The following is a 27,934-nucleotide window of genomic DNA, read 5'->3' on the forward strand; positions in this document are numbered from 1 at the left end:
AAATAAGGTTAGCAGCAGACCTTCCACTGAAACTTGGCAGGCCAAAAGGGAATGGTAGGAAATATTCAATGTGCTGAAAGGGAAAAATATGTAGCCAAGAATTCTTTATCCAGTGAAGTTGTCATTCAGAATAGGAGAGATAAAGAGTTTTCCAGACAAGGAAAACTAAAGGAGTTCATGACCACTAAACCAGCCCTGTAAGAAATTTTAAGGGGAATTCTCTGAGTGGAGGAAAAAAAAAAAAAAAAAAGACCAAAAGCAACAAAGACTCCAAAGGACCAGAAAATATCACAAGAAATATCAACTCTACAGATAACACAATGGCCCTAAATTCATAGCTTTTAACAGTCTCTCTGAATGTAAATGGACTAAATGCTCCAATCAAAAGACATAGGGTATCAGAATGGATTTAAAAATAAAACAAGATCATCTATATGCTGCCTACAAGAGACTCATTTTAGACCTAAAGACACCTGCAGATTGAAAGTGAGGGAATAGAGAACCATCTATTATGCTAATGAATGTCAGATGAAGACCAGAGTAGCCATACTTATATCAGACAAACTAGATTCTAAAACAAAAACTGTAACAAGAGATGAAAAGGAAATTATATCATAATTAAGAGATCTATCCATCAAGAAGATCCAACAGTTGTAAATATTTATGCTCCCAATGTGAAAGCACCCAAATATATAAATCAATTAATAACAAACATGACAAAACTCATTGATAATAATGCAGTAATAGTAGGAGACCTTTAATACCCCACGTACAGCAATGGACAGATCATCTAAGCAGAAAATTAACAAGGGAACAATGGCTTTGAATGACACACTGGACCAGATGGACTTAACAGATATATTCAGAACATTTCACCCTAAAACAGTAGAATACACATTTTTCTTGAGTGCACATGGAACATTCTCCAGAATAGATCACATACTTGGTCACAAATTAGCCCTCAATGGGTATGAAACGATTAAGATCATACCATGCATATTTTCAGATCATAATACTATGAAACTTCAGGTCAATCACAAGAAAAAATTTGGAAAGCCCTCAAATACATGGAGGTTAAAGAACATCCTACTAAAAAACGAATGAGTTAACCAGGAAATTAAAGAAGAAATTTAAAAACACATGGAAACCAATGAAAATGAAAACACAGCAGTCCAAACCCTTTGGGATACAGCAAAGGCAGTCCTAAGAGGAAAGTATATTGCAATTCAGGCCTATTTCAAGAAGCAAGAAAGGTCCCAAATATACAATCTAACCTTACACCTAAAGGGCCTAGAAAAGGAGCAGCATATAAAACTTAAAGCAAGAGACGAAGGGAAGTAATAAAGATTAGTGCAGAAATAAATAATATAGAAACAAAAAAGACCCAGTAGAACAGGTAAATGAAACTAAGAATTTGAAAGAATTAATAAAATTGATAAACCACTGGCCAGACTTAACAAAAAGAAAGGAGAAAGGACCCAAATAGATAAAATAATGAATGAAAGAGGAGAAATCACAACAAACACCACAGAAATACAAAAAAGATAAGAGAATACTATGAAAATTTATATGCTAACAAACTGGGAAATCTGGAAGAAATGGACAAATTCCTAGAAGCATATAAACTATCAAAACTGGAACAGGAAGAAATAGAAAATTTTTACAGACCCATAATCAGCAAAGAAATTGAATCAGTATTCAAAAATAAATCTCCCAACAACCAAGAGTCCTGGGCCAGATGGCTTCCCAGGGGAGTTCTACCAGACATTTAAAGCAGAGTTAATACCTATTCTCAAACTGTTCCAAAAAATAGAAATGGAAGGAAAGCTTCCAAACTCATCCTATGAAGCCAGCATTACCTTGATCCCAAAACCAGACAAAGACCCTACTAAAAAGACTTATAGGTCAATGTCCCTGATGAACCTAGATGCAGACATTCTCAATAAGATACTAGAAAATTGAAATCATCAGTACATTAAAAGTATTATTTACCATGATCAAGTGGGATTCATTCCTGGGTTGCAGGACTGGTTCAGGACTTGCAAATCAACCACCAGGATATACCATATTAATAAAAGAAAAGATGAGAACCATATGATTCTCTCAATAGATGCAGATGCATTTGACAAAATACAGCATCGATAAAAACCCTCAAGAAAGTAAAGAGGGGTGCCTGGGTGGCTCAATTTGTTGAGTGTCCAACTTCAGCTCAAGTTATGATCTCAGTTTGTGGGTTCAAGCCCAGCATCAGGCTTTGCGCTGACAGCTCAGAGTGTGGAGCCTGCTTCAGATTCTGTGTTTTTGTCTATCTCTCTCTCTGTCCCTCCCCCACTCCTGTTTGGTCTCTCTTTTTTTTTCTCTAAAAGTAAATAAACATTAAAAAGAAAGAAAGTAGGGATAGAAGGAACATACCTTAAGACCACAAAGGGCATATATGAAAGACCCACTGCGAATTTGATCCTCAGTGGGGAAAAACTGAGAGCTTTCCCCCTAAGGTCAGGAACAGGACAGGGATGTCCACTCTCACCATTGTTGTTCAACATAGTACTGGAAGTCCTAGCCTCAGCAGTCAGACAACAAAAAGAAATTAAAAACATCCAAATAGTCAAGGAAGAAGTCAAACTTTCACTCTTTGCAGATATCATCATACTCTGTGGAAAACCTGAAAGATTCCACCAAATACTGCTAGAGCTGATAAATGAATTCAGCAATGTAGCAGGATATAAAACCAATGTACAGAAACTGGTTGAATTTCAATACACCAGTAATGAAGCAGCAGAAAAGGAAATCAAAGAATTGATCCCATTTATAATTTCACCAAAAGCCATAAGATACCTAGGAATAAACTGAACCAAAGAGGTAAAAGATCTGTACACTGAAGCTTATCAAAGAAATTGTAGAAGACACAAAGAATGGAAAAACATTCCATGCTCATGGAATGGGAGAACAAATATTGTTAAATGTCTATACTACCCAAAGCAATCTACACATTCAATGCAGTCCTTATCAAAATAACACCAGAATTCTTCATGGAGCTAGAACAAAGAATTCTAAAATTTGTATGGAATCAGAAAAGATCCCAAATAGCTAAAGTAATGTTGAAAAAACAAAACAAAACAAACAAAGCTGGAGTCCTCACAATTCTGGATTTCAAGCTGTATTACAAAGCTGTAATCAAGACAATATGGTACTGGCACAAAAATAGACACATAGATCAATGGAACACAATAGAGAACCCAGAAATAGACCCATAAATGTATGGCCAACTAATATTCAACAAAGCAAGAAAGAGTATTCATTGAAAAAAAGTCTCCTCAGCAAATGGTGCTGGGAAAACTGGACAGCAACATGCAGAAGAATGAAACTGGACCACTTTCTTACACCATACACAAAAATAAATTCAAATCGGATGAAAGGTCTAAACATAATATAGGAAACCTAGAGGAGAAAACAGCTAACACCTCTTTGACTTCGGCCACAGCAACTTCTTACTTGACATGTCTCCTGAGGCAAGGGAAAGAAAAGCAGAAATGAACTGTTGGGACCTTATCAAGATATAAAGCTGCACAGCAAAGAAAACAATCAACAAAATGAAAAGGCAAGTGATGGAATGGGAAAAGATATTTGCAAATGACATATCAGATAAAAGGGTTAGTATCCAAAATCTATGAAGAGCTTATCAAACTCAACACCCAGTAAACAAATAATCCAGTGAAGAAATGGGCAGAAGTCATGAATAGACACTTTTCCAAAGAAGACATCCCAATTCCCATCTATCAGACACATTGGCTAACAGACACATGAAAAGATGCTCAACATCACTCATCATCAGGGAAATACAAATCAAAACCACGAGATACCACCTCACACATGACAGAATGGCTAACATTAACAACTCAGACAACAACAGATGTTGGCAAGGGTACAGAGAAAGAGGAACCCTTTTGCACTGTTGGTGGGAATGCAAACTGGTACAGCCACTCTGGTAAAGTGTGAAAGTTCCTCAAAAAACTGAAAATAGAAGTACTCTATGACCCAGCAATTGCACTACTAGGTATTTATCCAAAGGACACAAAAATGCTGATTCAAAGAGGTACATGCACCCCAATGTTTATAGGAGTGCTATCGACAATAGCCGAATTATGGAAAGTGCCCAAATATCCATTGACTGATGAATGGATAAAGAAGATATGGTATACATATACAATGGAATGTTACTTGGTGATCAAAAAGAATGAAATCTTGCCATTTGTAACAGCATGGAGGGACATGGAGAGAAAGACAGATAAAACATGATTTCTCTCATATGTGGGATTTGAGAAACACAACAGATGAACATAGGGAAAGGGAAGTAAAAATAAGATGAAAACAGAGAGGGAGGCAAACCATAAGAGACTCTTAAATACAGAGAACAAACAGCATTATTGGCAGGGTGTTGAGTGGGGGATGGGCTAAATGGGTGATGGTATTAAGGAGGGCACTTGTTGGGATGAACACTGGGTGTTATATGTAAGTCATGAATCACTAAGTTCTACTCCTGAGACCATTATATCACCATATGTTAACTAACTTGGATTTAAATTTTTAAAAAATGTCTGTTTCACTTCAGTTGATCATTAGAAGTGATTCATCTTTGTAGACTGTTAGGACTAGAAGGAACCTCAAGATATCCTAGTGTATACGTAGAGACCTATGGTTTCCTGCCAACTGACTTTCCATCCTCTGCTTGGACACTTCTAGTGACTGAGAGAGAGTTTTTCCTTTTATATTTAATAGTTGTAAATGTTAGGAAACCTTTTATATTAGATTGGCATGTACTCTTGTTTTGAATCACACAGAAGTCTAATTCCTTATGCCTAATGCTCTTCATATTTATGAAGAGATCCTTCACATTTTCTTTAAGATATCCCTCCTTCATGTGACCTATCTCTTTGATGACTCTTCCTATACATCTGCCTATTTTTCTGCTAAGTGATTAGTGATTCTGGCTCTCTCCCAGAAAATGAACACTCAGAAATTTTCATTTTGTATAAGGACATGCCTGTGCTGGCAGAAAGGTACCCGACTTCAGGTTACTTGTAATGTACAGGGAGAAAAAGACACTGGACAGCAACCAGAAAAAAAAATCAGGGAGAGGTTTCTTGATTTTCTCCAATCTCTTTAAGCCAAACTTTCTTAGTGAAATCTCTGTTCGTATCTTAAACTGCTAGTATGGGGACCCCATTAAAAACTGTCCCTCTAGATTACAGCCCAATCAGTGAAGAATATTATGCAAATTAAAATAGGAAAAAACATAACAGCACATATCAGCTATTAAACATTCCGTAACCATCTCTGTAATGACATAAATTTTAAACATATTGTAAACTGTCTTATAAGACAACACACACTCATTTCCCTAATCATGCCCTAAATGGAAATAGTGAACAAGCGCTGGTCTCCTTGCAAATATAACACTATGATCTAGGAAGCTCATCTGGCCCGTCTTCGGCTCTATGAGCATGTTGGGAAAACATGTAGTTGAAAAGTGAAGATACAGTCATTCAACTTGGTCTGCATAATGTCAGACAATCCGGAAGGTTTTTTTTCTTCACTTGAATAGAATACATTTTAGACGGAATTGACTGACTGTTTAGGTTCCTTGTAGACACAGTCTTAGCAAAGAAAACTAAAAATTGCTTTTGGGAAAGAAAATTGTAGCTAGTTATATCTCCTAAAACCATTCTTGTGTTCATTTTCTGGCGGAAATTGCTGTGAGTGTATCTTCTAGGGCCAATATGTAAGACACCTTTTTATGCTTAAATAAAAGCTCAGAGATTTTCCGTCTCAGAGTTGTTCCATTGACTTGTCTTAGTTCTGAAAATAAAATGAAAACCTTTAGTCAAAAGAAAGCTCACACTTTAGTTAAATACTGACATAATTTGTACTTACTTTATTTGTTTACATCATGTCTGACACCTATGTTGTCCAGTCTTTGGAGATACAAAGAAACACTATTATAGCAGAAGCTTCTTTGGTTTTCTGCTATCTTTTTTTTGTACCTAAAGTCCTGTTTAAACATAATTCCATGATTCCATAGAAAAAGAGCTATTCATCTTTGTGTTTACATAAAGATATGTTAGGTTTGCAATGCTTGATTAAGTTTATGCCTGTAAAATATGAATGACATCATTTGGACTGCTGGATAGTAGATTTATTTTAGTAAGAAATCTTTCAAATCAATTCATAAATGAGAAAGAAATAAATGTGAGTAAACATTTGTTCTATTTTGGTTTTTAAGCTATAATGATTAGAATTCAGCCAGCCAAAAAGAAATTAAATTTGAAATCTAGTTCTTGTTAAGAAATTTTGCATGCAGCTGTTCAACCCATTGTTTTAAAATCTCTGTGGTAAGAAAGTAGGACATGACTTTAGTAGATGTAGTGGTTGGTAGGTAGGAGAGCAGAAAAGAAACTTAGTGAGTAACTGGAATTCCTGTGCCTTGTGAGCATAGCTCCTAGATGTGTTGAGAGCAATGGAGACATCAGAAACTGGAGCCAGAAGGTACTCAGAAGTGTCCATCGGTGTTAGTAATATGATGAAAATGTGATTCATTTTGAGAAATTGATGGAAAAATTAAAAGAAATGCTTTCTGAGCAGAGCTAAGAAAAAGATAATTGTTTTAAGATCCACAAAAAAAAACCCATCTTGAAAATGGGAAATTTATTATGTACAGATTCTGTTGCAAGTTTGTGGATGGATATACAGTAAAACTTGAAGGATATGGAAAGCATGCTTTTAGGAGTACTATTTATAATGAAGGAACTCAACTATACTTCAAATAAACCTTTACATTCTGAACTCTTCTTTCAGTTTCTTATCTAAAAACACTATAAAGTCACTATTCTTAATGCATGCATAAAACGATGCCTTACACATCTTACATGTGACTTTTCTACACCTCCAGAGAGAAAACAATAGTTTTCCTACATAGAAAGGCTGTTATTTGCAGATCTACTTGACTGCTCTGAGTCACTGATGGTTGCAGGCTTTATATTTAACTTGAAATGTAAAGCAGTTTCTTCCAAGGCCTGAAGTTAAATCATTTTGCAAAGTGTATACAGTTATATTCTGGGTTTTCTTTGTCTTGCGACATATACTTGAAAAACAAGGTCTATCATTTTTAAGAGGGGTGTGTGTGTGTGTTTGTGTGTGTGTGTGTGTGTGTTCAGTGGCATCAGTTGCATTCTTTTTTCCCGTCACCTCTCTGGAGGGTGCTTTTTATCTGTCTTTTCCAGTGCTTGCCATTATGAGTTTTGATCACAGCAGGAGAATTTTTTTCACACAACTTTGATGAGGTCATACTTATTAGGATGACTTGCCCTTATTTCTATCTGAAATCTTAAACTATGGTGTACACATTATCTGGGGTTAATAGAAGTATAGCATTTGGGATTTTTGCATCTATTCACAAATAAGATTGGCTTGTAAGAGTGGCTTTTTCTTTTTTGAGAATGGCCATGGTCAGGTTTTGGTTATTCTTATGGAGTGAAATGAATTGGATGGCTTTTCATTACCCTGAAATAGTTTATATGGGAATCATCTGGTCCCTAAAAGTAGGAAAGAACTTTGTAGAGAACTTCTTGAATGAAATGATAAGTGCTGTGAATAAAAATAAAGCAAGGCAAGAGGACAGAGTGAATGGACCTGCTGTTTCAGATGACATGGTTAGAAAAGTTCTCTCAAATGAACAGTAACCACACCATGAAGAGAGGGAGCAAGCCATGCAATTGTCTGTGGGAAGAGCATCTTAGGCAAAGGAAACAGAAGGGCCAAAGCCATAAGAACAGAATTTGGTTGACATATTCGAGGAACACCGAGGATGCTAGCATACCTAGAACAAGGGAGGTAATGGTAAGATGTGTACTTGGAGTGATAGTGAGAAGTCTGTTAATTTGGGGCCTTATAGGCAAAAATCAACAAAAGCATAGTTCTTTGTCTTTTCTGTTCATCTTAAATTGTATTCTTTAATCATGTTTTTCTCTTTTTTTTGACTTGACTGATCATGTATATTTTTATTTTTTTTAAATTTTTTAATGTTTTATTTATTTCTAGGAGAGAGAGAGAAACAGCCTGAGCAGGAGAGGGTCAGAGAGAGAAGGAGTCACAGACTCCAAAACAGGCTCCAGGCTCTGAGCTGGCAGTCAGCACAGAGCCCGACGCGGGGCTCGAACCCACGAACCGCGAGATCATGACCTAAGCGAAAGTCGGATGCTTAACCGACTAAGCCACCCAGGCACCCCAGATCATGTATATTTTTATGCTTTTTCTGTTTTTAAATAAAGGTTTACAAATGCAAGTTTTAAGTACAGTATTGCTTGCACTCTATAAAGTTCATGGTAATAAGTCATATGGCCAGCTCTAAGCTACCAAAGAGACTGGGAAATGGAAGATTTTTATTTTATTATTGTCTAAAACAGTTTTTAAAATGTTTATTTATTTTTGTGAGAGAGAGAGCACAAGCAGGGAGAGGCAGAGAGGGAGAGAGGAAGATACAGAATCCAAGGCTGGCTCCAGGCTCTGAGATGTCAGCACAGAGCCCAACACGAGACTAGAACTCACAAGTTGTGAGATCATGACCTGAGCCAAAGTCAGATGCTTAACTGACTGAGCCACCCAGGTGCCCCAGAAATGGAAGATTTTTAAATAAATGTACGTGGTAGCCCTGGTCAAAATCAGGATTCTGTTAGTAAACAATAATGGGAGAATCAACATTGGATAACCTACTAGCAATATCTTTCATGGGGTACCTGGGTAGCTCAGTCAGTTAAGTGTCTAAGTCTTGATTTCAGCTCAGGTCATGATCTCATGGTGGTGTGATACAGCCCCGTGTTGGGCTCCTCTCTGTGCTTTATATTCTCTCTCTCTCTCTTCCTCTGCCCCTCCCCAGCTAATGCTCTTGTGCACTCTCTCTCTCTCAAAAAATTCTTTCATGAAATCCTATCATCCTGGGATATTTTTCCTGTAGATTCTCTGCTATACAAATTGTTACCAAACATTGTGAAATGGAAGATAGCCAACTTATTTTATGAAGCTAGCCACAAGCTTGTATCAAAAGTAACAAAGATGGCTGAAAGGAAAATTACAGACCAGTTTAACTTATGAATGTAATTTTTAAAAATTAATTAATTAATTAATTAATTAACACCCAAATTAGTTAGCATATAGTGCAACAATGATTTCAGGAGTAGATTCCTTAATGCTTCTTACCCATTTAGCCTATCCCCCTCGGACAACCCCTCTAGCAACCAACATTGTTTTCTGTATTTAAGAGACTCTTATGTGTTGGTCCCCTCTCTATTTTTATATTATTTTTGCTTCCCTTCCCTTATGTTCATCTGTTTTGTTTATTAAATTCTTCATATGAGTGAAGTCATATGATGTTTGTCTTTCTCTGATCAACTATTTTCACCCTTAGCATAATACCCTCTAGTTCCATCCGTGTAGTTGCAAATGGCAAGAGTTCATTCTTTTTGATTGCTGAGTAATACTCCATTGTATATGTATACCACATCTTCTTTATCCATTCATCTGTTGATGGACATTTGGGCTCTTTCCATAATTTGGCTAGTGTCGATAGTGCTGCATAAATATTGGAGTGCAGGTGCCCCTTTAAAACAGCACACCTGTATCCCTTAGAAAAATACCTAGTGAAGCAATTGCTGGGTCATAGGGTAGTTCTATTTTTAATTTTTTGAGGAACCTCCATACTGTTTTCCAGAGTGGCTGCACCAGTTTGCATTCCCACCAACAGTGCAAAAGGGTTCCTCTTTCTCCGCATCCTCGCCAACATCTGTTGTTAATGTTAACCATTCTGTCATGTGTGAGATGATATCTCGTGGTTTTGATTTGTATTTCCCTGATGATGAGTGATGTTGCGAATCTTTTCATGTGTCATTTGGCCATCTGGATGTCTTCTTAAGACAAGTGTCTATGCATGTCTTTTGCCCATTTCTTCACTGGATTATTTGGGTTTTTTTGGATGTTGAGTTTGAGAAGTTCTTCATAGATTTTGGATACTGACCCTTTATCTGATATGTCATTTGCAAATATCTTCTCCCATTCTGTCGGTTCCTTTTTAGTTTTGCTGATTGTTTCCTTGGCTGTTGCAGAAGCTTTTTATTTTGATAATGTCTCAAAAGTTCATTTTTGCTTATGTTTCTCTTGCCTCCAGAGATGTGTTGAGTAGGAAGTTGCTGCAGCTAAGGTCAAAGGGGTTTTTGCCTGCTTTTCTCCTCTAGGATTTTGATGGCTTCTTGTCTTACATTTAGGTCTTTCATCCTTTTTGAATTTATTTTTGTGTATGGTGTAAGAAAGTGGTTGAGGTTCATTTTTCTGCATGTCACTGTCTCATTTTCCCAGCCTCATTTGCTGAAGAGACTGTCTTTATTCCATTGGATATTCTTTCCTGCTTTGTCAAAGATTAGTTCGCCATATGTTTGTGGGTCCATTTCTGGGGTTTCTGTTCTGTTCCATTGAGCTGAGTGTCTGTTTTTGTGCCAGTACCATACTGTCTTGATGATTATAGCTTTGTAATACATCTTGAAGTCCAGGATTGTGATGTCTCCAGGTTTGGTTTTCTTTTTCAAGATTGCTTTGGCTATTTGGGGCCTTTTTATTTTCCATACAAATTTTTGGATTGTTTCTCCTTGCTCTGTGAAGAATACCTCTGTTATTTAGATAGGGATTGCATGAATGTAATTGAAAGCCCAAAATACAAATTTATCAGCTTTTTAGCATTAGAAAAATCATCCATCATGATCATGTAGGGTTCTTACTATAAGTGTAAGAATGCCTTAATATTAGGAAATCTTTTTAAAGAATACAACACACCAAAAGATCCAATAAGAAAAAATATAATCACAATAGATAAGAATTGATAAAAGGTCACTCATTTCTGATTAGAAAACTAGTCCTAAACAACTAAAACCAACAAGACATTTCTTTACTGAAATAAATATATCTAATTTCCTTTCCTGGTCAAGCTTATTCCAGTTCAAAGGGCAAAAATATATTCCATACATCCCTAGCCTTATCAATCTGTGACTACAAAATGTACTTTTATGTAATATCAGAAATAGTATGGATTTAAAAAAACCCTAATAATGTACTCCCAGTTACTTCTGGATGTTTCTTAAGGTTTCTCTTATACGTACTGCAAACACATTTCTCCCTCCTTCCTTAGCTCACATCTTTCCAACTTGCCACCTTATAGCTGCCAATAACTCTAGTTAGATAGAGTATGCCCAGTATAGTGGGCATACCTGTTTCTATGCTCAGTAAAAATAGCACCCAAGAGTTCAATAGGTCTTTTTTTTTTTTTTTGCTATTTGAGTATAAAAATGAAGATATTTCTAATATTGCCTTAGAGAATTAGTAATAAGTAGTTTTATAAAATCAAATTATCTACTCCTTTGTGAAGGTGTTAGTATGAATTTGCCCTAATAATAACCTGAGTAAGGTTTAGATTTTGAAACCACAATAATGAATGTTTTACATCACTATTTTCAAGGCTTTATTATTTATTTTTATTTTTTTTTTTACCACAGCCCACATTAAGAAGAGGCAGTGGATGGGTGAGACAGGTGAAAGGGATTAAAAGATACAGTTTTCCAGTTATAAGTCACAGGGATGTAAAAAGTACAGCAAAGGAAAGGTAGTTAATATTATAATAACTTTTTATGCTCACAGATGGTAACTAGACTTATGGTGATAATTTTATAATGTATATAAATGTCGAATCATTATGTTGTACACCTTAAACTAATATACTCTTGTATGTCAGTTATACTTCAATAAAAAATATGTCTTATACTGTGACTCAGTACATACACAGACACAAATATTCTCTACATATGTATCTATATAATTAGAAGTTTTATAGAAGTTACCAAAGATGTATGCAAAATACTCATATTATCCTCTTAGAATTAAAAAAAATTGATGTCAACTCACCAAACTGATTTCCCTAGACCATGCTTTTCAACAATTTTATGGTTATTAATTTTTTAAAAATCTTTTAAAATTAAAAAAATTTTAATGTTTTCTATTTATTTCTGAGAGAGGGAGACAGTGTTAACAGGGGAGGGTTAGAGAGAGAGGGAGACACAAAATCCAAAACGGGCTCCAGGCTTTGAGCTAGCTGTTAGCACAGAGCCTGACGCAGGGCTTGAACCCACGAACCATGAGATCATGATGTGAGCTGAAGTTGGACGCTTAACCAACTGAACCACCCAGGCACCCCTATGGTTATTAAATTTTCAAAGATGAAAACCCATTGGTTTTTAGAAATACATCCTAATTGTGTTGTAAATATTAACTCTTGATGTATAGGCAGGATGCTTTTGGTGCTAGCAGAAAGTTTTTCTCTGATTTATAGGAGGGTGATAGAATGAGAAAGAACCTTCTAAATTATTATTTATTTTCTTTCTGCAGCTCTCATGTGTGAATATAAGTGTAGTGCATCATTACTGTAAAGACCTCACCAACTGAAAGTTACAGTTTTCACCATCAGCTCACCTTATATCTTTCGGTCTGGTTCTTTTCCTCAAGGAGTAGAAACTTCTTTCTTTCAAGTTGCTTTTGTTGCAGAGTTAAGCAAATGGCCAGTAGTGGCTTTGGTAAACAATGTGCAAAATGCTCCAACTGTTCACCTACTTCTAAGCAAGATGAATTTTATGTATGTGCCTGTAAAAGAAGGCCTTCTCCAATCTCTGTGGTGGAAATGTCCCAAGCATCAAGCATTGTCAGCTCAGAATGTGTAGTTTCATCAGAGAAAAACAAAGAAAACCAATCCAGCACAGATAATGCCTCTGTGAAAGATATGGTAAATATTGAAGATTCTATATCCCAATACGATATTCCATTTCCTAATCCCAAGCTTAGCTTCATCTATATCCCATGAGCCCTTGTCAGCTAAATCATTGCCTTCTTAACTATTAAAGGAACATTTCTTGATTATGTGAGAGGTGAGCAAAATTGGTTAGTAATTTCTTTTATGATAATTCCATCCACTGCCAATTAGTTATTTTCCATGATCATGAATAATCTGGAATGTTATTCCAGCTTCTCTAGTTTTTAATGGTTTATACAGAAATGAATTGGTTTTCAAGTTGGATTAAATCTGAATTTGGTGGCATTGTTGTAGTGAAATATAGTGTGGTTATTATTTAAGACAATTCCTGGTTATCTAGATGGAATATCAAATATACTTTCCAAAACCGATATATATTGTTACAATCTATGACAACCTGGTTGGATTGGTTTGGGGGTATTTTACTTTTATGGAGAAGAGGCAGTGTGGAAGATTGTAGTTGATATAGCACAACTTTGGAGACTGAGAGCAGTTCAGTTTTTAAAAAGATTCTCAGTCCTCAAAGATGTCCAGCTCTTTTTCAAATTTTTACCCCAAACTATTATTTTTTATTTGTATTACAGTATAGTTATTGCCATATAGACTTCTCTGATTTCATTACTATATTATTTTCATTCAAAGGATATTTTGTGACTGTTTGGTCAATAATTTTTTATATATAACCTATTCGAGGTAACTGTTATATTTTATTTTATTGTATTTTTACAAATAGTTTATTGTCAAATTAGTTTCCACATAACACCCAGTGCTCATCCCCACAAGTGCCCTCCTCCATGCCCCTCCCCCCTCCCCCCCACATCCATCAGTCCTCAGTTTTTGTCAGCATTCAAGAGTCTCTCATGGTTTGCCTCTCTCCCCTTACCCCACCATTTCCCCCCTTCTTCTCCCCCTTGTTCCTCAGTTAAGTTCCTCCTAATCCTCCTATACGTGCAAACATATGATATTTGTCCTTCTCTGCCTGACTTATTTCGCTCAGCATAACACCCTCAAGGTCCATCCATGTTGCTACACATGGCCAGATTTCATTGTTTCTCATTGCCATGTAGTATTCCATGGTATCGAGGTGACTGTTATATTTTAAAACAAGGGTAATTGAGAAAGCACTGAAGTTGCTTTCTCTTGTGATTTTGAAGAATCATCAGGGAAGTTCTGATGGATTTGTGATGCAGGTTATCATGTAGACTTGCCTAGATTCAGGTGATTAGATTGAATGCTGGCTTCTTATGGTCTCTTTTAGCATAATAAGCCAATGAATCATATGGGACTTAGAATTTGAAGAAAGACAATAAGCTGTCTTGTACACAATAAATATCAGCACACATTAAAGATTATTTAAATTAGGGTTTATATTTTGTTAAGATAAGACACAAGTGTATTGTATTTTTACTACAAGTATATTATATCTTAATTTTTTTATTCCTTTTGGTGTAAGCCCTCAAAAAGCATCAATGTGGAGAGAAAACCATCTCAACAACAATGGAGTCGGGGAAACATTACAGAGGGAAAAGTTCCTCACATAAGGATAGACAATGGAGCTGCTATTCAGGTATATAGAAAGCAAACTGAAACTTCTAGGAACTTCTAAGTCAATAGTTAATGGCAAAAATGGTTTAAAAATTATTCTCTAAGGAAAGGAAGGAAAGAAAAGAGACAATTTAGCAGATTCAAGTATGCCAAAGTCTTTACCAAAGAAAATGCAGACTAATTATTTTTTCTGCTTATTAATGGACCAAATAGACTTTAATTAAAGCAGAGGACATTTAAAAAAATTTTTTTTAATGTTTTTATTTATTTCTAGGAGAGAGAGGGAGAGAGAGAGAGACAGCGTGAGCAGGGGAGGGTCAGAGAGAGAGGGAGTCACAGACTGAAACAGGCTCCAGGCTCTGAGCTGGCAGTCAGCACAGAGCCCGACGCGGGGCCCGAACCCACGAACCGCAAGATCACGACCTAAGCGAAAGTCGGACGCTTAACTGACTAAGCCACCCAGGCGCCCCCGCAGAGGACATTTTTATTAGTAAAATGAGAACATTTTGGTCTTTAGGTTTTGCCTGTTGCTGAGAACAATCTTGGAGTCTTTGTGTAGACCTCTTGAAGACACAGAGAAAGACCAGATGACTTGAAATGGTTTGGCTATTCATTTCCTTGATGAGTGGTAGTGAGGCCAGAATTTCCCTCATGGCCCCTCCATTTTTTCTAGCCTGTGGTTGAATGGATACCAATATTACTCTTCTAAGGATTCTAATTATTATGGTTTGAATATTGTTACAATTTTAGAAATTAAAATGTGTTCTTAACATCACATTAAAAGAACCACAATAAGAACAACTAGAAGAAGAAAATTGAATTAACATTAAATAACTTTTTTTAAAGAAAGATTTATTAATTTTTGAGAGAGACAGAGTGTGAGTGAGGGAGGAACAGAGAGGGGGACACAGAATCTGAAGCAGGCTCCAGGCTCTGAGATGTCAGCACAGAGACCAAGGTGGGACTGAAACTCCCGGACTGCAAGATCATGACCTGAGCCAAAGTTGAACTCTTAACTGATTTAGCCACTCAGGCTCCCCAACATTAAATAACTTTCAAAAGTTGTTTTAAGAGATATTTTGCAATTTACTTGAAGTTTTCAGAAAAACTTCCTGAGAATTCTAACTTGAAAAATTTAATTCTACCACTTTAAATAAAAGGCCTGTATTTTTGAGGGGGATGCCTAGGTGTCTCCATAGGTTAAGTGACCAACTCTTGCTTTTGGCTCAGGTCATGGTCTCATGGTTCATGGGTCCAAGCCCTGTGTCCGGCTCTGCAATGATGGCACAGAACCTGTTTGGAATTCTCTCCCTCTATGTCTCTCCCCTGCTCACTCTCTCTGTCTATCTCTCAAAGTGGATAAATAAACTTAAAAAAAAATAGATAAATAACCTGTACTTTTAAAAACTCCACAACTACTGAATTTTAAATTTAGTGATAGGAGCTTTTTTAAAAGCAAAATATGTTCATGGTAAAATATTAGGAAAATATAGATAGAAAAGTGAAGAAAATAAAAGTCATGAGCCAGATATAACCAATTTTAAAGTGTATTACTTTTATTTTTTCTTTGCATGTATGTCATATTCTTTTTTTCAGTTTTTTCCCCATTTTAAATATGAAATATTTCAAATATATACATATTTTTTAAGGAAACAACCTTAACTAGCATAACTGAAGTTTTTCTCATCCCATTAAATGGACAGGATCATTTTAAAGTTTTTCAACATTTTGGAAGAGTAAAAAAAGGAATTACAGTTATCCAAAATTCTACTATCCAGTGATAGCTACTCTTAATGTTTAGATGACCATCTTTCCAGACACCAATGTCAGCACCCCCACATGCCCACATTTTCATAATGGGATCATATGCTTTCACAGTCTACACTGTATCATTCTATGTCAATAAAAACAGATCTATATTACCATTTATATAGCATCCTCTTAAAATTATTATAAGCAAGAAGTAATTTTCTCCTTATTTTCACCATTATATAATGATGTCAAAACACTTAGTTGAAGAAAAAGATTATTTTATAAAACTAGTTGGGTAATAGGGCTATTTCTATATCCATTCCTCATTTAAAATATCCTGTTTAAACAGTGTTAAAATACTGTGTCCAAGATGTAGTTCTGTATGTTAAAGGAGCAAATGAGAGTTTAGTTTTTAAAGGACAAGAAAAATTGGGGAAATGGTTATAGAGTTTAGATCATTTTGTTCCGTGGAAAACAAAAGGCATAAATGACCATTTAAATTGAGATTTTACTCATTTTCATAATACATAGTTGGGAGTTGCATACAAATGTAATAAAAATAAAATGTTTTGTCTTATTTTAGTCATCTTAGTTTTTCTGATTTTGATTCTCACCATTAAGTGGTTGTGGAAAGAATGAGGAGACAAAGTAATTATAAATCACTGGAAGTCCAGGCTCAGGAACCATCACCTGGGCAGGAGGTACCCTGTATAAGTCTAGGAGTTGCCATTCAAAACATTCAAGACCATAAATCCAAAGTTCTTACTCCAGGGTTCAAGTCCACATAGTCGGTCTGTCATTTCTCTTACAGGTGTATATATGCAGAAGGTTCCTGGCTGGCTGGTTTACTGACTGAATTTATTGATTGATTCATTCATTTACTCATTCATTCATTCCATATTTGCACTACTGTGCCTTTGGAATGCTTGCTTTGCTTTGTTTGCTTGGATTATAGAAAAAAGATTCTCAATTATTTGCTTTTGTTCCCTCACATGCTGATCTCAGAAGCCTTCTCTTTTGTAATGTTTTCCCCAGTTCTCCCAGTATTCTAGCTCTGGTCTCTGGCCCCAGTGTTGTTTTGTATTTTTTTAACTTAAGACTTATAACTTAAGTGATAATCTCATCTCTTGAGTAGATTACAAATTCTGAGAAAAGAGCAATTGTGTTTTGTCCATTTTTGTACAAAATATGTACACAAGGAACTATTTAAGGAAAATCTAACATGTTGAAGCCGAACACTCTTCCTCCTTCCTTCTTTCCTTCCTCCCTCCCTCCATCTTTACTTTCCCTCCCTTCCTTCCTATCTCTCCCTCCCTCCCATGTGCTAAGTATGAATATTTTACCTACAAAGTTTCAGGGTAGGCTTTCTAAGGATACAGAAGAAACAGCTTAAGTTTCTAGACCATCTTGGAAGAAAAACATGAACCGAAGTATTTGTAAGAAAGAGAGTAATAATAATGCTTGAGTACCAATGCATACATACTGAGGGAAGTCAAAATAATGAAACAATTACCATGGTGCAAAGTCAAGGGACCCCTTCATGAAGGAGATAAGTTAAGTAGTTGGACACTGAATCTTTTCTTATGAAAGTAAGACAAGAATGTAAGCAGCAGAAGATATGAAGACTAGTAGCTAATATATCTCTTGCATGGCAAAGGTGAAGGTGGTTGCAGAGAAACAGAGTAGCATCTCCAGGAAAGGCTTTGTCTGCTGACCCAGCAGAGGCTTCACCTAAGTGGCATTACTTTAGATGTTTTGTCATATTCTACCAGAAAGTCTTATTACTACCCTGATATTGATTTGGATCAAGGAGACTGACTTCCTCAACCAAATTCAAAAGAAAAGAAAGTGTAAATGAGTTACATGGTTTTTTTTAAATTTTACAATGAGAACTAGAATGCTGGTGTTGGCAAAAACAGTGTGTTCTTTTTTTTTTTTTTTAAATAACCTTAACTTTTATTGAGTGCTTACTGTGTTCTAGGCACTATGCTTTTTTAAAAAAAGTTGAAGTGTAGTTGACATACATTGTTATGTTAGTTTCACTTTCAAGTGTACAACTAGTGATTCAACAGTTCTACCCATTATGCTGTGCTCATCATGGCAAGTGATGTTATCATCAGAAGTTAGATAATAACTGGAAGGATTCTTGGTCTGGATAGAGTTACTATGGATTGTTTTTACTTTCTTCTCAGTGCTGACCTACATTAAAATTTCTGTCAGATATTGCTTTTTCTAAAACAAAAGGAATAAAATCACTAAAGTGACTTTTAATAGAAATATTGAAGTAAAGAAAAAGTGTTACTTTGTAAACAGAAAAGCAGTTAGTTAATAGGTGTTGATTTTATAATATAGCTCTCAGAATTTGGGGTTAATTTCTTTGATGAATGTATTTTTATACACACAAACACACTTATATGTATGCATTAATATTTCATTTCTCCTTTTTCTTATGAAGACATTTTATTAACATTGTAGTTTGTAAGAGACTCATTTTTATATTTTTGACATTTTCTGTATTTCTCCAGTGGGAGTTCAAGGTTTTCCACCAAAGGATATTTAATGAAATTTGCCAAAACTTCTTTTTGGTTAATTAACATCAAATAGGTGGCATCTTCTATTTGATTTTACTCTGGAGCAGAAACTCTCTCCCCTTGGTTGGATACCTGTCAGTATTATGTGTTCATTTTTAATACCTGATGAATGGCAGAAAGAAACAAAGGAGCTCTAATTTTTTATCCAGGAAATCTATACCTTTGGAAGAATATTGGGAAAAGGGAGCTTTGGAATGGTCATTGAAGCTACGGACAAGGAAACAGGAACTAAGTGGGCAATTAAAAAAGTGAACAAAGACAAGGTAAGACTTATTTGCAGCATCACACTGAGGGCACAGTGCCAGGGCTGGCCAGGGTTGGCAGTATAGTTTTCACACTAAAAGCTGACTCTGAGGGCAGGGCCTGGAGAAATGTGGCCATTTCCCTAGCCTTCTGGGAAGGAACCTATTCTTGAACTCATGTATCTGGGAAAATCAAATGAAGAATTAACTCATGTAACTAATATAACCAAATAAGGGTAAAATTTTTCAGAGTGATTGAAAAGAAGGGCTGATTTTGTCTATCTAGCTGTAGGACTATGGGCTAGAGATGGCTTAGCTGGACTTAAGTCTCAGCGCTCTCTGCCAGTGTGGTTCAGAACAACTTTTCTCCTTTCCTCTCCTTTGATTACCTATTTCCTCTTTGTTAGCTAAGTCTCATTATCCATTCCACCTGTTCTTCCAGTTTGAAACACTTTTTCAGCAACTGTCAACTATACTGTTTACTTGTAGCCACTGTATTCCTCACCGGATTTCTCCTGGAGTGGACAGTGACTGGGCTTGTCTTTAAGAGAGTCTGGCTTCTCGGGCTTTATCCCTGATCATCAAAAACCTGTGTGCCTGGGATAAAACAAAAGACAAAAGATGGTGGTTTTTTTTCTTGGGTTTGTGATGATTAATATTACATTTACAAAGTGAAATAGTAAGTTTTATGTATTCTTTAAAACAGACTATAGCAAATTACATACCGTTTCTTTCTAAGAAAATAACACATAAATCCTAATAAAAGGATATCTGGAGACTTTCTAGAAATCTTTAGAATTATAGAACCATCATGCTACAGGGGACGTTGTTTCCTTTGCCTCTTTCGTGTCAGAGAGGGTCAGGGGTTAGATTTTAGGGTTACATAGTAGGGTACCTGCTTGCAATTTTAGGATTTCATAATCTCACATACACATACTGATGATGAGCATTTATAGGCACTAATATAGTAAAATAAATTTATATAGTCAATATATGAATTAGACAATATATTTTGCTGTATTATATGCAGGTTAGGCCATTTGGGGAGGAAGGTAGGAATGGAATTGGGACTGATATTAGGAGAAATTGTGGTAACTTTCCATGTGTAGTCTAGATAAGAATTCACTCCTCACAGTTACTATTTCTCTTGACCCTCTAGGATAACCTTAAATTGTGACTTTTACCCTAGGGCATAGTGGGTAGGCAGTTTCCTCCTCACTCTGAGATGGTAATGGTTGAGAGTAAAGGTAATTGGATGCAGGGATGACTCTAGGTAAAATTTTAACCAGGTAAAGTTTGCCATGTGATCCATCTTTTTGCAGTCCTTTAAGAACTATTATGTATTTTCCAACCTTGGGTGGCTTTGGGGGTGGGCTTTGTTGTCCCTTTCAGGGATATTTTTATGTGGATGAGGGCAATGCTGGTAATTTAGATATCAATAGGGGTGATGATTGGTGGTAGTGGTGGTGAGGGTAGAAGAAGCTCTTCTAGAATGTCTTAGATGACTTCGTAGGAAATCAGTTGTGCCCTGATTTTGTGTTCCCTGGGATGTGCCTGCCTTTATCTTTTGCCATCGGGTATGATTAAAGGTTACATGTAAGGAGATAAAGCTGGAGTTAGGTTGGTCTAAAGATAAGATATCTCTCTCTCTCTCTCTCTCTCTCTCTCAGAAGCTGGGGGTATCAGGAAGTGATATATTGTAGGGCTAGGTGTAGAGTCTCACTGCCTATTATTTTATATAAAAATATATATATATATAAACACATGCACACATACATATATGTATATTCAAAGCAAAACAACAAAAGAAAAACATTTTGTTTTTAGCATCTCCAAATGATGTCACTGGAAAGTAGATTTTGGTTTTATTATGCTAACATCAAAGGATTAGCATGATTTTGAAGGAAATACCAAAGGCGTTTTCAATACTAGAATAATTCTCTCAGGGGACAGAGACCATGTTGTAGTTAGTTTATAGAAACAGTCCAAGAACAGATGTGGCTTGAGACCAAATTATATATAACTTAAAATTGGACAACTTATCATGGAAATAAGTTGCATATTATCCTTTGGAAAGAGAACTTCTTCAGAAAGTGTAGGAAAAAATATAAAAACAACTATAACTATGATATTGAGGTTTGTAGTAGTGACATTCATATGTGAAATCTACGCGTCCTCATTATGAAAGGCCGGAAGCTCTGCTGTGAAGCTACTGGAACGGGAGGTGAACATCCTGAAAAGTGTGAAACACGAACACATCATACATCTGGAACAAGTGTTTGAGACGCCTAAGGTAAGGCTTGATCAGGTGCTGCACATTGAAAGTTGTTATTAATACAGATGAACATCACTCCCTTCTGCAGTAACCCCTGTAGAGCACAGGTGTTCCTGTCCTGGCATGTGTCTGTCACTGGAGATTGATGAGGGCATTCTGGAGGACTTTTATTATTGATTATATAATTAGGTGTCTGTTGATTAGATTGATGTCTTCAGTAATATTTCTGGGGTGGCTTGTTGAAAACAAATGTTTGTAATTGAAGCAACTTCATATGCAAACAGATAGTAATAAGAGCCTCCTTAGAGGTAGTTTTCCTTTTGTTTTGGGCTTTGGTTTCTCCATTAGAATCTCTTGGAATATCGTTGTAATTTTGCAAGGTTAGCTTTATAAGAAAGTTGGCATGGGTATATTTGGCACTGTGTAGAAGATATTTTACCATCTGTGTTTTACCAATGTGTTTAATCTTCCTTCTTCCCTAGACGTTATCATTCTTTTTGTTAAATGCCTGTGATTTTTGTTTACGGTTGTTCTGAAGCCTAAGTTATTTGCCATCCTGCCTCCAGATTGTTTAGTGCCTGCAGGTTTGGGTGTTTCTCTGCTTGGAGGTATATAATGTAGTGGTTAGGCATGTGGACTCTGGGGACAGATTGCCTGTGCATTCAAATCCTGGCTCCACCCCTTATTGGCCATGAGATCATGATGTTACCCAACCTCTCTATACTTTAGTTTTCTCATTTGTAAAATGAGTTTAATAATAGTATCGACCTCATTTGGTTGTGTGTTCTCACCGTACGTCTTTTTTGTTTTATTTATTTTTTATTTTTTATTTTTTTTTTTCATCACAATGAATTTTATTCCACAGCACGTGTAAGGGACTGTTATTCTCAGGAAGATGTTTAGGATTAAAATAATTTTTAAAAAAAACCCTTGAAAGTACACACATTTATGTATCTCTTCTCTTCATTAAATATATATCTGTTTGGCAAAAAAATGTTAGACTCTTTTGTACAAAAACAAAGCAAAAACAGAAACAAAAAACACAACCCCAAGCCCTTGCAAATTGTCAATACTTGTACTAATTACAATGATGTAAACTTGGATGTCTGACAGCTTGACCATCCTGTGGCGCCTGTTTGCAGCACAGCCCCCAGGACNAAGGCTTCATGATCTTCTGCAATTTCTGGTATCGTTCAGTGCCGCTTTCAACCATCTGCGTGAGGAGAGAGATGCCATCCAGATTTATAAACTCCTGAGCAAACGTGACATCCCGGGAGAGGCTGGCTAAGTCTTTCAGGGCTTCCAACTTGGCATCCATACTTGATGACTGGATTCGTTCATGGAGCTGCTGGGCGTTTTGAGCCGGAGATGTGGTTAATCGAAGGATAGTGCCATTTTTTATTTCGTTGCGGTTCTTTTCTGTGATATAGAAGTTGGAACTATCAGCATGCTGCAGTGCAGAGTATTCATGGTTGGCAAGGGACCACCCATCACAGACTTCCTTTATTATTGCAGACAGTGGTTTTTTCTGATCGATTTCCATGAGCTTGGGGTAGGCGCCCGGCCATTCCATGGCCACCTTGACGATGTCCGCAGGGGGCGGCATGGTAATCCCAGGGAGTCCAAAGCCTGTAGAACCGGGATCCTACAGTGCAGATGGCCGCACGTGTCTACACCTGCCCGGGGTCGCAGGACAGCGGCGGTGGCGGCGAGGGTTCCGCGCGACCAGGGCTCTGGCGACCCGTGACCATTGAAGGGGGGCAGAAGCTCCGTCCCTTAGCTCCAGGCCGCGGCGGTGTGGGTGGCTCTGCCTCTATCCCGTGCCCATCCTCGCCCGCGCACACGCACTTACACTGGGGATCCGCCGGCTGCTGCGCCACCCTGTTTTATTTTTTTTTAATATAGTTTATTGTTAAGTTGGTTTCCATATAACACCCAGTGCTCATCCCAACAAGTGCCCTCCTCCATGCCCATCAGCCATTTGCCCCTTTCTCTCACCCCCATCAGCCTTCAGTTTGTTCTCAGTATTTAAGTCTTTTATAGTTTGCCTCCCTCCCTCTCCTTAACTATTTTTTCCCCTTCTCCTCCCCTATGATCCTCTGTTAAGTTTCTCCTGATCTATATATGAGTGAAAACATATGGTATCTGTCTTTCTCTGCCTGACTTTTTTTCACTTAGCATTATACCCCTGAGTTCCATTCATATTGCTACAAATGGCTAGATTTCATTCTTTTTCATTGCCATGTAGGACTCCGCTGTGTATATAAACCACATCTTCTTGATCCATTCATCAGTTGATGGACACTTAAGCTCTTTCCATGTTTTGACTATTGTTGAGAGTGCTGCTATGAACATTGGGGTACATGTGCCCCTATGCATCAGCACTCCTGTATCCCTCAGGTAAATTCCTAGCACTGCTATTGCTGTGTCATATGAGAGTTCTATTGTTAAATTTTTGAAGAAACTCCACACTGTTTTCCAGAGGGGCTGCACCAGTATTCCCTCAGTTGCCTATTCGTTTTGTTGATTGTTTCCTTTGCTGTGCAGAAGACTTTTTATCTTGATGAGGTCCAGTAGTTCATTTTTGCTTTTGATTCCCTTGCCTTTGTAGATGTGTCCATTAAGAAATTGCTACAGCTGAGGTCAAGAAGGTTGTTTCCTGCTTTCTCCTCTAGGGTTTTGATGGTTTCCTGTCTCACATTCAGGTCCTTCATCCATATTGAGTTTATTTTTGTGTATTGTGTAAGAAAGTGGTCTAGTTTCATTCTTCTGCATGTTGCTGTCCAGTTCTCCCAGCATCATCTGTTAAAGAGGCTGCCTTTTTCCATTGATATCCTTTGCTGCTTTGTCAAAGATTAATTGGCCATACATTTGTGGGCCCAATTCTGGGTTCTCTATTCTATTCCATTGGTCTATGTGTCTGTTTTTGTGCCAATACCATACTGTCTTGATGATGACAGCTTTGTAGTAGAGGCTAAAGTCTGGGATGGTGATACCTCTCATTTTGGTTTTCTTCTTCAATATTACTTTGGCTAGTCATTTGCGGTTCCATGCAGATTTTAGGATAGTTTGTTCTAGCTGTGAGAAGAATACTGGTGCAATTTTGATTGGGATTGCATTGAAGGTGTAGATGGCTTTGGATAGTAATGACATTTTAACAATATTTATTCTTCTGATCCATGAGCATGGAATGTTTTTCATTTGTGTCTTCTTCAATTTCCTTCATAAGTTTTCTATAGTTTTCATCATACAGATATTTTACATGTTTGGTTAGGTTTATTCCTAGGCATTTTATGCTTTTTCTGTGTGCAGTTGTGAATGGGATCAGTTTCTTGATTTGTCTTTCTGTTGCTTCATTATTGGCATATAAAAATGCAACCAAATTTTGTACATTGATTTTGTACCTTGTGACTTTGCTGAATTCATGGATCAGTTCTAGCAGACTTTTGGTGGGGTCTGTCGGGTTTTCCATGTAAAGTATCATGCCCTCTGCGAAAAGTGAAAATTTGACTTCATCTTTGCCAATCTTGATGCCTTTTATTTCCTTTTGTTGTCTGATTGCTGATGCTAGGACTTTCAGCTGTTAAACAATTGTGGTGAGAGTGGACATCTCTGTCGAGTTCCTGATCTCAGGGGGAAAGCTCTCAGTTTTTCCCCATTGAGGATGATGTTTGCTGAGGGCTTTTCATAGTTGGCTTTTATGATGTTTAAGTAAGTTCCTCCTATCCCGACTTTCTCGAGAGTCTTTATTAAGAAGGGATGCTGTATTTTGTCAAATGCTTTTTCTGCATCTATTGACAGGATCATATGGTTTTTATCTTTCCTTTTGTTAATGTGATGTATCCCATGGTTGATTTGCAAATATTGAACCAGCCTTGTAACCCAGGAATGAATCCCACTTGATCATGGTGAAATATTCTTTTAACATGCTGTTGAATTCAATTTGCTAGTATCTTGTTGAGGATTTTTGCATCCATATTCATCAGGGATCTTGGCCTGTAGTTCTCTTTTTTTGCTGGGTCTCTGTCTGCTTTGGAAATCAAAGTGATGCTGGCTTCATAGAATGAGTCCGGAAGTTTTCCTTCCATTTCTATTTTTTGGAATAGCTTGAGAAGAATGGGTATTAACTCTGTTTTAAATGTCTGGTAGAATTCTCCAGGGGAGCAGTCTGATCCAGGGCTCTTATTTGTTGGGAGATTTTTGATAACTGATTCAATTTCTTCTGTTCAGATTTTCTGTTTCTTCCTTGAGTTTTGGTAGTGTATGTGTGTTTAGAAATTTATCCATTGCTTCTAGGTTGTCCAATTTGTTGGCATATAGTTTTTCATAGAATTTCCTAATAATTGCTTGTATTTCTTAGGGTTTGGTTGCAATAAACCCATTTTCATTCGTGATTTTGTCTATTTGGATGCCTCTTTTTTCTTTTTTAGAAGCCTGGCTAGAGGTTTATCAATTTTGTTTACATTTTCAAAAAACCAGCTCTTGGTTTCATTGATATGTTCGGGTGTTTTTTGGGATTCTGTATTCTGCCCTGATCTTTATTATTTCTCTTTTTCTGCTGGATTTGGGATGTTCTTGCTGCTCTGCTTCTAGTTCCTTTAGGTGTGCTGTTAGATTTTATATTTGCGCTTTTTCTAGTTTCTTGAGATAGTCCTGGATTAGAATGTATTTTCCTCTTAGGACTGCCTTTGCTGCATCCCATAGAGTTCGATTGTTGTATTTTCATTTTAATTTGTTTCCATATATTTTTAAATTTCTTGTCTAATTGCCTGGTTGACCCATTTGTTCTTTAGCAGGGTGTTTTTTAACCTTCATGCTTTTCGAGGTTTTCCAGACTTTTTCCTGTGGTCGATTTCAAGTTTCATAGCAATGTGATCTGAAAGTGTGCATGGTATGATGACAATTCTTTTATATTTATTGAGAGCTGCCTTGTGACCCAGTATGTGATCCATCATGGAGAATGTACCATGAGCACTCAAGAAGAAAGTGAATTCCATAGCTTCAGGATGTAGTGTTCTAAATATATCTGTCAAGTCCATCTGGTCCAATGTGTCGTTCAGGTCCATTGTTTCTTTAGTGATTTTTCTGTCTAGTTGATTTATCCATTGCTGTAAGTGGAGTAGTAAAGTGCATTTAGCACATCCTTATCAATAAGATTGCTTATGTTTCTCACCATACTTCTTAAGGGAGATGATTCATTCTCAAAAATACCAAATAAAAGCTCTGCTGTCTACTTAACAGTAGGTTTACAGCCTACTGGAAAGATGTACAAACCTCACCCCTCACCCCGCCCCCACGCACACAATGGATTCCCAAACCCTTAGACACTTCATATCCTGGTTCTTCTTCACCTCTCCGAAATTGTGGGGCTTATTTTGGCGGGCTTTGCACTGATCACACATTAAAGAACAAAGGGGGGAGCTACTGAAAGTCTCTGCATCACCTCAGGGAACGTACTTTTGTTCCAGTCAGATTACTTTTTGCCTTACATGGGCCTAGGCAATGTCCAGGTAAAACTGTAACCTCTGTAGTACTCAGCCAATGAGGAACCAGGGGAGGGACCTGCACACTCGGAAGTAAATTATATGCTGTGAATGCCCCAAGTATGCCTGTCTGTCAGACACTGACTCTTGCAAGAACGTTGATTAAAGCCTCACTTTACTGTGCTTCAAGTCCCTGTATCCTTTGATTGGGTTGGTGGGTTTATTCCTTATAGTTGTTGAAGCATTAAATTGGAAAATGGATATAAAGCATCTGTCTCTTTAACTGTTAGCTATTGCTATTTGTTTCCTTTGTCAGTTTCTGAGGCAGAAATAGTCTGTTTGGGTTATATATTATGCTTGATTCATTAGGAGTGCTTAATAACTACAAATGCCACAGTTATCCTTTATGGGAGCAGTACATGACAATGATGCCAAAAGTCTCTTCTTTTCGGTATTAGAGTTATTTTTTATCCCCAAATCTTCTTAGAAATGTTTTGCTCTTTGTCACCAGTTTTAAGAGATTTGATAATGTACCTTGCTTTCAGTTTTCTTGTGCTTGAGGTTTATGCAGCCTCTTGGATCTGTGAGTTTATGGTTTTTATTAAATTGAAGGAAATCTTTGGTCATTTTTTGTTCAAATATTTATTCTGCCTTGTATTCCAAGTACCCATGTTAGAGTGTTAGATTGGTTGATATTGTCCACAGCTTACTTTTTTCTTTGTTTAGCATCCTTTTCATTGTGATGTCTTCAGATTCAGTAATCTCTTTTTCTGTAACATCATATATGCTATTTATCTTTTCTAGTGGAAATTTGATTTGATTCTTTTCTGTATCTTCCATGTTTTTACTTAACATGCTCAATATTTACTCCTCCTTTTTAAATTTAGTTATAATAACTTTTAGTGTTATTTTCTACTAATTTTATAATATGTCATTTCTAGGTCAATTTTAATTGACTGATTTTTTCCCCCATTATGGTTTATATTTTCCTGCTTTTTTAAAAAACTTTTTTAATGTTTTTTTTTCATTTTTTTAAATGTTTTATTTATTTCTGAGAGAGAGACAGCGTGAGCGGGGGAGGGTCAGAGAGAGAGGGAGTTACAGACTCTGAAACAGGCTCCAGGCTCTGAGCTCGCTGTCAGCACAGAGCCCAA

General features: G+C 36.8%; 1 protein-coding gene across 2 annotated transcripts in view; it reads left to right on the forward strand.

Annotated features, from left to right (window-relative positions):
• Positions 1-27,934, forward strand: part of STK33 (serine/threonine kinase 33) — a 164,681-nt gene that overhangs the window by 79,434 nt on the left and 57,313 nt on the right. Inside the window, exons 2-5 of one of the 2 annotated variants that reach the window (XM_077769176.1) lie at positions 12,475-12,865; positions 14,346-14,459; positions 18,930-19,043; positions 21,211-21,315. In XM_077769176.1, the coding sequence (XP_077625302.1) occupies positions 12,641-12,865; positions 14,346-14,459; positions 18,930-19,043; positions 21,211-21,315 (558 nt within the window). In that variant the 5' untranslated portion in view covers positions 12,475-12,640. The remainder of the gene's footprint in view (positions 1-12,474; positions 12,866-14,345; positions 14,460-18,929; positions 19,044-21,210; positions 21,316-27,934) is intronic. The other variant, XM_077769177.1, reaches the window with a different exon arrangement.

This window comes from Crocuta crocuta, unplaced genomic scaffold (genome assembly GCF_008692635.1).
Source record: "Crocuta crocuta isolate KB4526 unplaced genomic scaffold, BGI_CrCroc_1.0 scaffold255, whole genome shotgun sequence".
Taxonomy (NCBI): domain Eukaryota; kingdom Metazoa; phylum Chordata; class Mammalia; order Carnivora; family Hyaenidae; genus Crocuta; species Crocuta crocuta.